A 17,091-nucleotide genomic window follows, 5' to 3' on the forward strand; every position below is an offset into this window, starting at 1 on the left:
GGCTGAAGTACAGTGGCGCGATCTCCGCTCACTGCAAGCTCTGCCTCCCGGGTTCACGCCATTCTCCTGCCTCAGCCTGCAGAGTAGCTGGGACTACAAGCACGCGCCACCATGCCCGGCTAATTTTTTTTTTTGTATTTTTATTAGAGACAAGGTTTCACCGTGTTAGCTAGGATGCTTTCCAACTCCTGACCTCGTGTTCTGCCCGTCTTGGCCTCCCAAAGTGCTGGGATTACCGGCATGAGCCACCGCACCTGGCCGCCTTTTATTTCTTAAAACTTAAAATATTCGTTTTCATATTCTGTCAATTTTACTATTAAAAGTCTCTGCGAGTCTGATGATACTGTCTGTGCTATCCGTTGCCTCCACTGAGTGCTTTGTGTTCCCTTGTACGTTCATTGAATTTTTATTATTTTTTTACTCTGCTCATTTGTGTTGATGCCTTATTGGAGGAAATTCTCTGAGAACCATGAAGCATGCATGTTTCTTTACAAGGGATTTATATTTGCTTCCCTCAGGCAGTGGCTTTACCGCCAGTCCTCTGGGACCACCTTAAACTAAATTCCTCACTTAAATTTTTTTTCGAGTCACCAAGATTGTGTGAATCAGACCAAAAATACAAATATAAATTTAATTTGCTAAGGACATCATTTTCCCTCTTTTTCTTGTGTACCAAGTTTAAGACTGAAAAGTTTCTGTGCAATTCCAGGTGCGACCTAGGTAGGATTAATTTTAATTTATCTTTCTGGCGATGTGGACTTACACAATCCTAGCTTTATGATTGAGTCTTATGTTAGACTCAGACTTTAGGTGGGCCTTGAACTTTTTTTTCTAAAACTTATATCCTCAGAGACCCTTAAAACAGAAGCCTTTGTTTACATGGTTTGGCAAATGCCTTTAAGATGATTCCCACTGATTTCTCTGGTCTACTTACTGCCTTGTTATTTTCAGTCCTTGGACATGCCTGTTCATGACTTAAAAGCTATTTTCCTATAATTTTATTTTCTAATTAGAAGAGTCATAGCAGATTAACTAGTTTTCAATATGCCCTGGAAAAGTGCAGTAGATATTTAAGAATGAGTAGATAGTCTAAACTGATTAAAAAAAACCCAGAGATTTTGTAGGAAAATATAGGAGTAGTAATTGGGGAGATATATGGAAGAAAGAAACTTTAAAAAATGAGAACAAAAAAGATTTATTATATCAGATACTGATACTATAAAGCTATGGTAATCAAAACGATGTAGTAGTGGTGCAGGAATATACATTTCTCAAACAGATGAGAGTCTATAAGTAGAACCAAGTAAATATGAGTATGTAATATATAAGAAGGAGGACATTTCAATTCAGTGGAAAATTAATTCTTCAATAAGTAGATCTGGAATAATTTTGACTTTACTTTTAGAATCTTTCATAGGTTCTCTCCTAGAATACTTTTCAGGTGGACTAACCTTCTACGTATTAAAAGTACATATTTAAGGATAATTTTAATTACAAGCAGCTATAAAATATAAGAGAGGAAATTTTAATATCTGCATTTTAAAATATATTTTAAAATAAAAACTAACCACACTTGAAACCGAGTGAAAAATTATTTGCCATACATGTTTCAGTCCAAGTGTTAACATCTTTGTTAATCAAAGAGCTCCTGAAAATTTATATGAGAAGGATAACTCAGTGCAGGCATAGGCAAAAATTTTACTATTATAGAAGTCATATAAGTGACTATTAATCATATTAAAATTAGCCTACTTGCATATTAGTGAGTCAGATGTAAATGAAAAGATGAGATACCAGTTTTCTCTCATCAAATTGTTGAAGTTGAAAAGTAAACCCCTATGTTACTCAGCAGGAAGGAAAGAACTTTGATATGATGAGTATATATTTGAGAATTAAAAATATATGTACTCTTTCACCAGCATGCTTTATTAATTTGTTCTACCTAGAGAAATAAAGTAATTACAATGTAAAGGGACACATATACAAGTATATTATTTAAAGCAATTACAGCATTGTTTGAAGTAATAAAAAACTGGTGAAGACTTTAGTATCAGCTCAATCTATTAGGCTATATTTATATTATGGAAGGTTAAGAAGCAATTCTTAACATTGCATTTTATATTTATTGGTCTAAAAGGATATTTGTAGTAAGTGAAAGAGGACAACTTGCATAGTAATGTGAATAGTATGACACTACTTTTAGAAAAAAATTTAATCTGTATATAAACAAAAAAGGGGAGGATGTAATTTAACTTTAGTTTCTTCATTTGATTGAGGTTAGTGTAGGTGAAGTTAGGTTTCTAACATTTTCCTTATAAATCTCTTAATTACTTTGCTTCTTATAATGAACATATGTTTTATAATAAAAACAATATATTAAAATTCAGTAGTAAAATTAAATAAAATAAAGCTGAGAGGTTTCACAATAGCACATGACAGACCCTATTCTAAGTTTTCATTGTGGTATAAGGAGTGAGAGAAATATCAAGATTTTCCCCCCAAATTGCTAAAATAGTTCCAAATATGTTTTTTGAATAATTACTGTAGTATACTAATGCCACCTTTATTGCCTATTTGATTCCATATTTATTTAGATCTATTTTCAAGTCTTCTTTGTCCTCCCTATCTATATGTAACAGGACCAAGCTGTTTTAATTTCTATGCTGTGTAGTATATTTTGTTATTAACTAAAAGCATCTCCTTGACATTACAGTTATTTTCAAAGTATCCTAGCTTTTTTCTGCGTGTAAAACTAGCTTTGTAAACTGAAAGAGTTCTACAGAATAAATATTGAGCACCATGTTCAGACTATAATAAAATATTAATTTCTAATTATTAATGTAAATGTATGCCCACCTTGACTCATTCATTTATTACTAATGTTACTGTAGTTAATGTAACTATTAACTAAATTTTCCAGAATCCAGACTTTAATTTTAATAAATAACTTCCTAGTCTTGAATCTGGCAAATTGTGGAATACTGAATTTACTAGAGTTAAAGACAAAGGACTGGGGTATTATTGTTAAAATACCACATCTTAATTAATGTATGGTGTGAAAAGGATAGATGGATATAACATTATGTTTTGAGTCATTAATGCTTATATAAAATGTATCTTGCTTCTGTTTTGATATATATATAACTTCACAAGGTTACATTTTTACATTTTTTTTTTTTTTTTTTTTTTTTTTTGAGATGGAGTCTCACTCTGTCACCAGACTGGAGTGCAGTGGCGCAATCTCGGCTCACTGCAACCTCCTCCTCCTGGGTTCAAGCCATTCTACTGCCTCAGCCTCCCGAGTAGCTGAGACTACAGGCGTGTGCCACCACGCCCGGCTAATTTTTTGTATTTTAGTAGAGACGAGGTTTCACCATGTTAGCTAGGATGGTCTCCATCTCCTGACCCCATGATCCACCTGCCTCAGCCTCCCAAAGTGCTGAGATTACAGCTCCCAGCTCATTTTTACTTTTAATCACAGCTGATACAATATGTAATGGTCACTGTTTTTATTCACTTTTGCTTTAATAGAGGAAGTTCAGATTTGAAAAGCCTGTAGCTCAAAGCAAATGTTAGTCAATTATAAGTTATAAAATGTAAACTACTGTAAGTCCAAGAGTCATGTTAGTATAAATGAGAAAGGATTTTTATTATACATCTTAAGCCAATTTTATGTGAAACAAGTAACATCATATTGTTTGTGGTTGTGTGCAGTATAGACAAATTTAAACATATGCTTTTGTAAATATTTGATAAAATTTAAATTATTTTTAAAAAACACTGATGATATAAAAACTAAATAAATATATATAAATTAAATTGGAATCACAACTATTTTCTTTTACAATATTAAGACAAGGAAAATCTGTATAAGAAACACATAGGATACTAGTTTGGGTATTTTTTAATATTAATAAGCAAAAGTCAATGTAACAGAATACAGACCAAAAGAAAATGTAATTGAACTAGGCATCTCATTGTATAGAAAAGAAATTTGAAACCCAGCAAAGCTAATGACACAGCTGCTTGATAGTATAATTGAATTTTCTAGATTTCTTGTTCAGTGTGCCTTTGTATTACACTATACTATCGATATTAACAAAGTATGCAGATTATGAAATATTATTAAAATATAAAAGGCTGGAACATTTGCTATCAGGACCAAATTTTATAAGTGCTATTAACGTCTTGAATGTTGAGTAAAATGTATAATGTAATAGACTTCATGTTAAAGAAATTTGGGTTTAGTTTTTTTGAAAGCTACTTTGAAAAATTAAAATTTTTAAAGTAAATTATTAGAATCGATACTAATTATATTTTGAAGCTATTAATGGCTTTAAATTATGTACTTAGAATGGAGGCTTTTTTGAAAAACCTTTTTATGTCCACTGTAGAATATAATAACACACTGTACTATGCATCACAACAGTCTGTCAATTAAGGAATTGCTCATATTCTTGTCAATAAAGAGCAAACTCTCGCAAAATAGTCTGACTTTTTTTGTATAGAACCAATGGTGTGATATTACAGTCTAGATTTAATGGCACAAATAATCATGTGTCTTTTGGCATGGCATAAATAATCATTAAAGAAAAAGTTTTCAGCATTTTATATGTAAGTTATATATGTTTGAATATATATATATTTCACATTAATATGAGAGTCTTTGATTAATAATCTTCACCTTTCAATAATTTCTCAAACTTAAAGATTCTCATTTGCTTGCAAGCTGTGTAATATTCATAAATGAAATTGTAGAATTCTTTCAATGCCCAATGCTTTTTTTTTCAACTCTGATGATGACTAGCTTTGACATCTTTGTTTTTGTATTCGTATTAGTGTTTCGATGTAGAAGAGTATCCTATCTCTTTGAAGCAAATTATACAAACTCTACTACACACTGAATAAAATAGTTTTTCATCTTTTTCTTTCTCTCTTCAAATTTAATAACTTACTGGAAATGAAAAACTTAAGCCTCTAAATTTCTTATAAAATTTATTGCATTTATAATTATTTTCCCTGGATAAAGTGGGGCTTTTATAATTTTAGAACATATATTCATGTTATTTAATTTTAATTGATAATTCAAAAACTATAAAGCAGTTTCTTATTTTTGCCTTTTATAGAGATGTTCATTTTCAATATTAAAAGATAAGTAGGCCAGGCGCAGAGACTAACATGCGTAATCCCCTCACTTTGGGAGGCCGAGGCAGCTGGATTACTTGTAGTCAGGAGTTCAAGACCAGCCTGGCCAACATGGAAAAATCCCGTCTCTACTAAAAAAATACAAAAATTAGCCGGGCGTGATGGTGCATGCCTATAGTCCCAGCTACTCGTGAGGCTGAGGCAGCAGAATTGCTTAAACCTGGGAGGTGGAGGTTGCAGTGAGCCAAGATCTTGCCACTGCACTCCAGCCTGGGTGACAGAGCCAGACTCTGTCTAAAAAGAAGACGATAAGTAGTAATCAGTAGTTCAGCTTCTAGTATTATACATGTAGTTGACTACATGCTTACAGCCAAAAGGGGTTGATTAGACATGATCTCTGACCTTAATAAAACAAAAAATAAGACACGTCATAAAAATATAAGACTACGGCAAATATATATTAACAAACACAATCATCAAAAGGCTATTGTACAAAATGCTTTCTGGCATTATGCTTCCAATTGGAAAAAAGCTGAAGTATTGATAAAAGTCTTTAAAAAAAATGTTATCTGAAAAGAATGGGTTTTGATACAGATGAAAGTTTTATTTCATTTAGCTAGAACAATATAGAGGCAACAATATTGATTCTTCATTCATATCTAGTGCTTACCAAAAGCACTCTCACATATTTGATGAATAATGAATTGAATACATGGGCACACATAGACTAAGTTATTTTGACTAACTCATGGGGAAGATTGTAAGTTCTCAAGTTCATTAAATAGAGCAGGGAGGATAGGATGCAGAAAATAGGAGTAATAGAAGTGACTTAAAATTTATATAGGTTCTATATAAAAAATTATACCACCATTTATATGCCCCCATGTCATTGATTTTTTTATGGTTTGGTAGATTGGTGATTTTCTGTGCATACATTTTGCTTCTTTCTTTCTGTATTTCTTATTCTACTTCCTGACATGGAATATTTATTTAATATTTATTTAGTAAATATTAAAAACTTAAACTCACAGTATTAACATTTAACAAAATCTTTTTAGGGACAAAAAACCTAAAGGGGTAGAGTGGGAACCTAAGTTCTCTGAATCTGCTGTATAGTACATAATGGAATAGGCATCTTATCCATGCAAAGTTAAAAAATACATAATATAAATATGCCTGACGAAGAAAGAATTTTGATCTTCATGTCTCAAGTGATGAAACCAAGGCTGAGAGATATGACATTTCCCCAGTCATATTGCTTGCGCATAGTATAAGCAGAATTCAAATTCAGTTGATAACTTCAAAGCTCATGTACGTGTGTGTGTGTGTGTGCGCGTGCTTGTATGTGCCTGTGTTTTTGTTCCAGCTAAATGTCTCAGGATCAATAAAAACTTTATCTTCTATGAGAATGATTATTAATTTCCTTACATGTATAGGCTTAAATGAGGCTTACTGAACTAAATGTATAGTTCTAAAAACGAATCATATTGTATAAAACTAATCTAAAATGTGGTATATCTAAGATATGAAAAGAGAATTTTTCAGAATAAAACTAGTCAAACCTATTCTTCTATCTCCATTTTTTTTTTCTACGAGAGTATGAGTACGATGAGGGCAGGAATTTTCATATGTTCTGTTCACAATATATCTACATTCTTCTTTGCCAAATATCTGAGGACCCACAGGTTGTTCATTGAGGGATGGTGACAGTTTGACAGAAAGAGTGTTCTGTGTGCATGTACTTTCTGTGTGTGGTGCTAGAGACATTTTCTATTCAATTAATGTACATCAGTACATTCACCATTACAGCTTGAGCCAGAAATAAAAGTAATGTTAATTCACCCTTCTCACACATGCAAACTTCTTGAAGTTTAGCCCAAGTATTTTTTTAAATGCAGCAGATTGGAGTTTATCTTGGAAGGGTGCTTCCATCTGTGAAAACTGTCATTGGAAGAAGGAAGAACACTTTAAAATAAATCCACCAGCTGTATTGATAATCTTGTAGTGATATGAAGACTTGAATATGATAGGACTATTTGTTAAATTAGTTATACCATATGACAGGGTAGCGGCTTGTGAGTTTTCCATTTCTTGATAATGACTTTGGAAATCATTAAATTGTGGAGGAATGACACTAATGCAGTTTCATGCTGTAATTTTAAAATAAAAAGCAAAGTATAGAAGTTAAATTATTTTAAAATTAACTCACCTAAATGGCACATGTTGTGCCTATGGACATGCTTTAAATACCCCAAGGACTAATAGAAAATTCAGCACCTGCAAATTGTGGGTAAATTAGTGGGCCGAAGAACATTCAATGCCTAATGTGTTGATTTGAGAACAACAAACATTTCAAATATTATTTTTGTCTTTGGATTTTTGTTAGAAGAAGGATTGAAAGTTCTAATGTTTTGTACTAAAATATCTGTATGCACAAAAAAATCAGATATGTATTTTGTATCCCTCCTGACATAGCCCTGTACATTTTTTCCACACATGATGGAACACTGAAATGCTTGTGACTGATTGAATAACATGAACCAGTTGAAGTAGTGTGTATTTTCTAGAAGGAGACTGCTGGGGTGTCTATAAAGTACCCTTCTAAATTTAAATTTTCTAGCCTTTACTTTTAAAAAGAATGAAGAGCTCACAGAATAGAAATCAAACCTCTTATGTAGAAGGAGGACTCAAGAAATCTTCCCACTTGCTATGAGAGAAAAAATTGATACTGATCTTGACATTCTCTGTGGGAAGAATTGAGGAGGTGTTCCCCTCCTAATAGGTTTCTGAGTGTCTTTGGCTCTGAGTACTAAGATCCCTAAACAATGGAGTTATCTACCATTTCTTCAAAGTTATTTGTAATAGATAGATTGCAAAGGTGACTTCTGAATCATTGCTTAATATTGGTTCAACCCATTTTCAAAATCATGCTTCTTTATTCTATGAAACATGCCTCTTTCTAGGCATCATTGTGTAACCTCTCTCAGGCTCCCTACCTTTCCCCTTCCTTTCTGAGAATTTCCACATCATCTATTCAATATTTTTCTTAGTTAGTTTCTTAATACTGGAACCCTTCTATTAAAAAGCTTTAATTAAATACTAATCCCTCAGCTTACCAGTCAGAATCCTCCATAATTTGGTTCATGCATATTTTTCAAATGTATCTTCTAATAATCTTTCCCAAGTGAATGAATTACCTCAGCCAAATTGCCAAGTCATTACACCAAACCCTATTGTGAACTTTCTTGAATATTTACTCCTATCAATCAAGAATGATGTGGCTATGATTCTCTCTTATCTTAGACAAGTCACAACCAGAGTCATTTTGACTGTTACCCATTTAAAGCTATTGCTGGACACCTTAACCTGACATGACTTCTTACTCTGATGCTAAAGCATCTTGATATCAGGAAGCATATACTTGTTTTTTCAAAAAAATAAACATACACATAATGCTTTATATTTAGAAGACATTCAATAAATCCTTACTAACTTAAAACAATTTTTTAACCTCCTACAAATTTTATTTTGGTGAAAGGGTTACACTTACAGTCATGAGAGTGTTAAGAATTATTAGACAATTTCATGGCAGTAGTAGATCAGGCACTCGTAGTTTGACAGCTATAGAAAAATCATGAGCCAGAGGTATAACTTTAAATGTTTTATTTGTTGCAATTTTTCAAACATGTGTCTCTTTTTCTTCTTGTGATATCATTTTACGTGCAATCTTGAAGCCAATTTTGGGCCTATGAAACAATCAAAATTATTGTGGAAAGATACTTAAGTATTTAATTGGATTATGTTTTTTTTCTGTGCTTCTTTACCCCAAGTATCCTTAAAAGTGGTCTACCAATTGCAGATCACATTTTTTTGCATGATACTGTTTTTATATTACAAGGACACTTCTAATTATACAATGGGAATGTAGAGTCATGGAGTCAGTCAACAAATATTTGTTAATGAATCACGTCAAGTGTTTCTGTGATGTCATGTAAGAGGAGGAAAGAATACTGACAGTGACTTTGAGATTATTTCTTTTTTTTTTTCAGGTACATTTGTTTATTTATTTACTTATGTATAACTTTTATACAGTAACATGCAAAATATTAAGAGTGTAGCTCAATGAATTTTTAATAACAGCTTTATTGAGATCTAATTCACCAATCATAAAATTCACAGTTTTAAAGTTTCAGTAGTTTTTGGTATATTCACAGTTGTGCAATCTTTATCACAGACAACCCAAATGTTCATCAACTGAAGAATGGATAAACAAAAGTGGTATATCCATACAATGGAATATTACTGAGCAGTAAAAAGAAATGAAGTACTTATGCATGCCACAACATAGGTGAACCTTGAAAACATTATACTAAGTAAAAGAAGCCAGAAACGAAAGGTCATATATGATTCTACTTATATGAAATATCCAACATCCACAGAGGCAGAGGCAAATCCATAAGACAGTAAGTAGACTAATGGGTGCAGGGGTGAGGAGCAGGGAAGAACAGGAAGTGACTGTTAATGGGTACAGGATTTATTCTGGGGGTGATGAAGATATTCTGCATTAGACTTTGAGATTATTTCTAACAGTGATGACCTGCTCAGTTGCTTTTACTAAGTGAAGAGATCAGTGGGCTTCAGCAGGAACTAAGTATGTTTGCTTAGGAATAGACTGATTAATTCTGAGTTAGTAATTGCTCATTTTCATTATTATTAAGTAAAATTATCCAAAACCATAAAGTAAGGTCAAGGAGATGACTGTATCTTTTTATTATCATACTAAAGTATTGTTTAAATACAAGGGAACAACTAAGTACTATTTAGTTTTCTAGGAGAAAGAACCATTGGCTCACTTCTCTATTTATTCTTAAAAATTCAACCTATGAATGTACATGTTAACTAGTAGCTTTGTGTCAAGTAGAGATGCAATTTCTATTCAGAAGAAAAATGACTCCAAAAGTTATGTTTTATTGCCCTACAGGTCATTGCCCGGTTTTGTGTATAATCTAGCTATTTTATGCAATTATTCCTTTATTAAATTGAGTATATAATTCCCACTCCTTTAAATGCATGCTTTAAAACATAACAGCTTTTATGAGATATATTCACTTCCCATATATTTGTTCATGTAAGTGAAGTTGACAATTCCCTGATGTCTAGTACATTTGCAGTTTCAACCATCACCACAGTCAATTTGAGAACAATTTTATCACCCCTAAAAAAAAACCTCCATACTTATTAGCAGTTATTGTCCATTCCCTCTCAGACCCCCCAGATCTATGATTTACTTTTAGTTCATTTTTTTGTTTGGTGTGAGATAGGGTCAAACTTCATTCTTTTGCATGTGGATATTCAGATATTCCAGCACCATTCATTGAAATGAATATTCTTTCCAATTGAATTGTCTTAGAAACCTTTTCAAAAATTAATTGAACATAAATGTGAAGGCTTTTGTCTGGACTCATATTTATATCACATTGATCTTCATGTTTATCCTCATGTCAGTACCATACTATCTTGGTTATGTTAGCTTTGCAGTAATTTTTGAAATCAGGAAGTGTTAGTCCTCTAGCTTCATTCTTATTTTTCATTTTAGCTATTCTGGATCCTTTGGATTTTCCTATGAATTTTAGGATCAGCTTGTCAATTTTTGCAAAATCAGCTGGGATTTTAGTAGAGATTGTATTGAAATTTTAGATGAATTTGGATAGTATCACCATCCCAATAATTAGTCTTTTGGCCCATGATCATGGGATGTATGTTCATTTATTTAGGTATTATTTAGTTCCTTTCAACAATTTTCTATAGATTTCAGAGTATAAATTTGAACTTTTTACAGTTTTTAATACATATAGTTCTGAATAATTTGTTTGTTGCTATTGTAAATGGAATTACTGTCTTGATTTTATTTTTCGTTTGTTCATTACTAACATATTGAAATACAGTTAATTTGCATTTTAATCTTCTATCCTGTAAGTTTGCTGTACTTTTATTACTTCTCATAGTATTTTAGTGGATTAGTTAGGGTTTGTATATACAAGATCATTTTACATGGAAATAGAAATAATTTTTCCCTTTCCAATCTGGATAACTTTCTCTCTCTCTCTCTCAATCAATCTCTCTCTCTTTCCCTCCCTTCCTCCCTCTCTCCCTCTCTCTCTCTTCTTCTCTATCTCTATCCCTCCCTACTCTGTCACTTCCTCCTTCCTTTTATGCCTGATTATCTAGCAAAAATTTCAAGTGCTATGGTGAATAGAAGTTGTAAAAGTTAGTGTGATGGCTGATTTTATGTGTCCGATTGATTGAACCTTTGTGTGCCCAAGTATTTGGTTAAATTTTATCCTAGATGTTTCTGTGAGAGTGTTTTTGAATTAGATTGGCATTTAAATCAGTAAGGTTAGTAAAGCAGATAGCCCTCTCAAGTGTAGGTGAGCCTCATCTAATCAGTTAAAGGACTGAATAAAACAAAAGGCTAGCTCTACCCTGAAAAATACATAATTCTTCCTGTCTGGCTACCTTTGAAATGAAACATTGGCTTTCTCCCCTACTCTTGGACCAGAACTAAAACTAAAACTTAACTGGTTCTCAGGCCTTCCAACTGAGACTTGAACTAAAACATTGGCTCTTCTGTGTCTCTAGCTGGCAGACTCAAATTGCAGATCTTGGAAATTTGCAGGTTCCTAATTGTGTACCAGTTTCCTATAATAAATCTCATATATATATATATATACACACACACGCACATATACACACATATATATGTATACACACAGACACACAGACACACACACACCCACATACATCCTATTCGTTCTGTGTCTCTGGAGAACTTTTGACTCCTTGACGAATGCAGTGAACATTCTTTTCTTGATATTGGAGGAAAGCATTCAGTTTTCACCATAAAGTGTGATGTTAACTGTGGGTTTTTGTAAAGGTCTTTTATTAAGGTGTTGAAGTTTCTTTCTATTTGTAGTTTGTTGAGAGCTTTTGTCATGAGGGATGTTGAATTTGTCAAGTGCCTTTTCTGCATCTTTTAATATGATTGTGTGATTTTTTTGTCTTTTATTCTACTGATATGGTATATTTTGATATAAACCAACCTTGCATTCCTGAGATAAATCCCTCTTGTATGTTCTAGAAGTATTTGTCAGAAATTAGCATAAATTGTTATTATATGTTTTATACAATTCACCAATTGAGCCATGGCAGCCTCAAATGCCCTTGACTCAGATTTTACTATCTTTATTCTGTATTTGTTAATGAGGTAAATATAATCTTTCACACATTTTTCTTCTCTGTGTGTAGGATATTTCTGTGTTGACTTTTGGATATTATACTTTGACAGCTTAATGATTTATAATTAACCTCTTTTAGAGGCACTACCGAAGACTCTGACAAACACAGTGGTAAATCTGATCCAATTTGGGGGAAGAAACAGATCCTAATCTCTTGATTAAAAGAAATAGACTTTTAACTTATTAAGCTTTTCATTGAACTGATGGAAAGACCACAACTAAAAGAACGATGTAACAAAAACTACTTAATATAAAGTGTAATGAATCTAATGGACTAGCTGTATGTCCTCCAGGTTATATTGAAAAGAACTTTTGTGTGTGTGTGTGTATGCATGTGTGTGTGTGTGTTTACATCAAGATATGGACCATAGCTGAATAATATCACTGTAACTAGATTCTGTAATCTACTGAGCCGTGAACAGTATGCTTTAGTATGAATCCTGCCTCTGCCACTTATCTGCTTTATGATCCTTTGCTAATTATTTACTCTTAATATTTCAGTTTTATTGCTTGTTAATTTAATTTCATACCACATTCTTACTATATATTCAGAAAATATATGTAGAAGAACCATTCTTATATGGCAGACATAACTGTTCATTGCTGAAGGGACACTGAACAAGACAAATACTGTTAAACCACCACGAATGCTGTGAAAGCTGTGCATTAGCTTTTATTTTAAAATGTTCATTTACTTCTAAAATATCAGTTTGATTCTTTTTAAACAGATTCCAGTATTCTGGTGCTATTATTAATTGTTTCTTTTTTTTGTCTTTTCTTTTCCTGAATTTTCGTCAAGGTTATTTTTAAAAGTCTTTTTTTCTGACTTAAATTTCTGGATTACCTAGGAGTTTGCTTATTTTATTTATTGTTTTCTTATTATTATCAGGCATTTGGTCCTGTCTCTTCTTGCATCTAGGAATTTTTGATCGAGCAATGGACATCCTATATAGTGAGAGATGATAACAGTAAATAAAATAATTGGTGCTAAGAGTAAATAAAAGTCTTTTAAAGTGCTGGGGATATATTAAAGAGTCAATAAATAGTAAATGTCATTGTTACTTTTTGTTATCGTCAGTATTCTGTAATCACCAGGAATTTGTACTTATGTCTGAGGCTTTTCATGGAAGCAACGTCTGTGCTTTCAAAGACCTTCAAAATTATTATAAATAAAAGCCAAAGGAAAAATAAATGCAATATGTTTATATTGTTAAGTGCATTCTATCAGCTCTATTCTTAAAATGTATTTTAGAGCAGTTTTAGATTTATGGAAAAATTGTGACAGTAGTACAGTGAGTTTCCATATGCACTCATAATTACCCCTATTATTAACACCCTACATTAGTATGGTACATTTGTTGCAGTTAGTGAAATAATATTGATACAGATTATTAGCTAAAGTCCCTAGTTTATTCAGATTTTCTTAATTTTTACAATTTTTCTGTTTCAGGATATCATAAAAATCACCACAATATATTTATTTGTCATGTGTCCTTAGGCTTCTCTTGTCTGTTAAAATTTGCCAGACTTTTCTCGTTTTTGATGTACTTGATAGTTTTCAGGAGTACTGGTCAGATGCAATTCTGCCTTTTGATTAGAGGAAAACATTCTCCCAAATATTCAGCTTATTATTCATTCTTTTTAAGGAGATAATATGTTCCAAAAATAATGAAAGCTCTGGCTGCTTTTAATTTACTTAAATGGAGGATAACCTGAGTACAACCATTTTTTGTTGTTGTTTTAAAGTTTAGGTTTTGAGTTTGTTCAGACAATGCCATCTAATTTTCATTTGTTAAAAAGTGAAATGAATAATTTTTGACAAGATATAGTTTGATGACTTGTAAATGAAAACTATTTACAGAACATTTATTATATTTTAAAATTCAGTTTTCCAAAATTGATTATTCATTTATCAACATACTGTGCATTGAATATTCCTATGTGTCAAATACTCTGCTAAGTTTTAATTGGTGGTTCCTGATAGTAGTATTGAAACCTATGCATCTTATACACATCATTATCTTCAATCTGATTACCTAGTAGAAGAAATAATGTTTGTCATAATTTGGCTGTTTAAAGTATATTTTTAAGCAGTAAAATTTTATTTTGTATTAATTTTGCAGAACTATTATGGAGCTGCTAAGATGATATTTTCTGACAACCCACTTGGTCTGACTTGTGGAATGGTATGTCCAACCTCTGATCTTTGTGTAGGTGGATGCAATTTATATGCCACTGAAGAGGGACCCATTAATATTGGTGGATTGCAGCAATTTGCTACTGAGGTATGTATGATATACACATGACATCCCCCCACTACCATCACCATGCACAAATATCTTAAAATAACTTTAATCCTTGGTGCTCTGTTGATACCCAACATTTTTAGCGTGACACACAGCTCAAGTATGTTTTGTACAGCAAACTTTATTATTATTCAGCAGCTTAGCTACAAAAAGGAAGTGTGTAAAACCATATGTCAAATTAGTTGCAATCCCAACAGGTTATTAAAATATTTTGACTGAAATTATATAAATTAGATGATCCGAAAATAGAACTTATTCATTAACTTTATGTGGAAGTATGGCAAGGAGACCCTCTCATGAAAAGACTATCTTCCTTAACGGATTATTTTCCCTGAAACTCTCCTTAATCTTTAAAGCTTGAAATTCAGCATATTTCATTGTATTCTTTGAGTAATAAAGGGTAGAGAATTTTCAAAAACCCTGAAACTGAGTAATGTTATTTAACCACATTAATAATGTCATTAGATTTTGTGAACTTATAGATTGGAAGCAGGTCTTTTATTTGGGTAAAGAATGTATAATGAAATAAAATGAAAGCACTTTTTTCTATTCACCCCATAGACTTTGATCCTGGCTTTCTCTTTAATGAATCATTTGTAAAGACTGATTCTCCGGATACTCTTGGGCTCTCTGACGTCTCCTATTTGGAGGCAACTAGCAGGTTAATTCCCATGTATCATTTAAATGATCAGCTTATATGAAGGGTAGAGTAAGATTTTATAATCTTTGGGGACTAGTTGGCTAGAAGGTCAAATTGAGTGCCTGTCAACACTAGATTTTTAGTTAATGACTTACTGATCTGGTTTTGTCAACGTAAACACAATGTGTTCTTTCATTTTAGGACCCTTCCCATAATATTCCTCAAGCTTAAGTCTCACTTTGCTTTTAGTAATAAATCAGGGTTATTCCCTTCCTGCTTTCTGACAGGTTAATTCTAAAGAAGAGCTCCTGGGAATAAGAAAATAGAAACAATTCGAGGTTGTGGATTGTTGCAATAAATTCTGGGATTTAATTTCTTTTCTTACCAAATTCAAAATTGCATTAGGCTTACCTGACCAGTACGAAGTATGATCTTTACTACCTGTGAAAATCCTTAGTTGATGGAGAAGATTCACTTGAATTCCTCCTCACCTTTCTTTGGGGACCCTTTGCCTCTTCATTAAACCAGGGCAAGCTTTCACAGATGCAGTAAGAGAAAGGTCACATACTATGTATATCAACTAACACAGCATTTTAAAACAAAATGAATTAAAATAATATCATTAGTAATTGATCTGGTCATGAGAGGTGTGTGTGTGTGTGGGTGTGTTTGTATGTGTGTGTGTGAGAGAGAGAGAGCATGAGAAAGAAAGAGAGAGAGAGATACATTATTCCTCTGGAAACTCTCACATGGTTTTAATTCTTTTTCTCTGGGAACACTATCCCTCTGGGAACTCTTACTTGGTTCTACCACTCATTCCCAGAGCAGAGTCTATGTAAGACAGAGACATGTGCCTTCAGAATAGAATTTATTAGAAACTCACTAAAATTTGAAAGTGGTCACACTTAGGTCTTGCCATAAGTATCACCTAATGAAAAGTTATGCATAGATTAGGACTGCAATAGATGCATTTTAAGTGAATCAAGGAATTTAGAATAGGAATGTATCTGCCTATTTCATTCCAATTATAGTTTGTATAACTGTGATTTCAATATCAAATTATAAATTAAAAATGTCCTCGTGGGAACTACTGAGAAAAGCTTTTTGTCATTTTTTTTTGGGTTGGCCGATTAGGGTGCCTGATTTTAGAAAGTCCTGTATTCCCTAGGTCAGTGTGTGGTTTACTTAAATTTACCCAACTGTCAAAGTTGTTAGGAAGTTAAAAAAACAACAAAACGAGTAACTCCTTTTTCACCGATATTCATGGAAAAAAGTACAAAGTGCAAAATGTTATTCTTTCAGACTACTGTTGACATGAGTATTAAGTTGAAGTGCAATATGATGCAAATAATTTTGTTTTGATTGTTTGATAAAACAATGATTGTTTTTTGACCTTTAAAGAAATACAAATCTATTTTTTCAACCAAATTAAGCAAAGGTTAGGAAAGCAGATTACAATAGTATGGTATTTTTCAAAATTGTTTTTCCTGTGACTTATAAGTGATTTTTAAAATACCAACTCAGTAGTCTGCCATTATTGGTTAGGTACATACCTTATTCTTCTCCAGTTTAACATGAGCATGTGATTTGGAGGGACCGTAGTGGAAAAGGAATAAATCACATGATGCATAGCCTTACATAGAATCAGGAGGCCACCTGCTTTTTTTTTTTTTTTTTTTTTTCGGGGTTGGGGGTGGATCTTGTG

The 17,091-nt window shown here is 32.5% G+C and overlaps 1 protein-coding gene across 4 annotated transcripts in view; it reads left to right on the forward strand.

Moving 5' to 3' along the window:
- DPYD (dihydropyrimidine dehydrogenase) overlaps window positions 1-17,091 on the forward strand; it is an 843,687-nt gene that overhangs the window by 192,010 nt on the left and 634,586 nt on the right. For 3 of the 4 annotated variants that reach the window (NM_001132697.1, XM_054527610.2, XM_054527649.2), the window contains 1 exon segment: window positions 14,564-14,725. In NM_001132697.1, coding sequence (NP_001126169.1) covers window positions 14,564-14,725 — 162 coding nt within the window. 4 annotated transcript variants of the gene reach the window in all.

The sequence above is a fragment of the Pongo abelii genome, chromosome 1, assembly GCF_028885655.2.
Source record: "Pongo abelii isolate AG06213 chromosome 1, NHGRI_mPonAbe1-v2.0_pri, whole genome shotgun sequence".
Lineage (NCBI taxonomy): Eukaryota > Metazoa > Chordata > Mammalia > Primates > Hominidae > Pongo > Pongo abelii.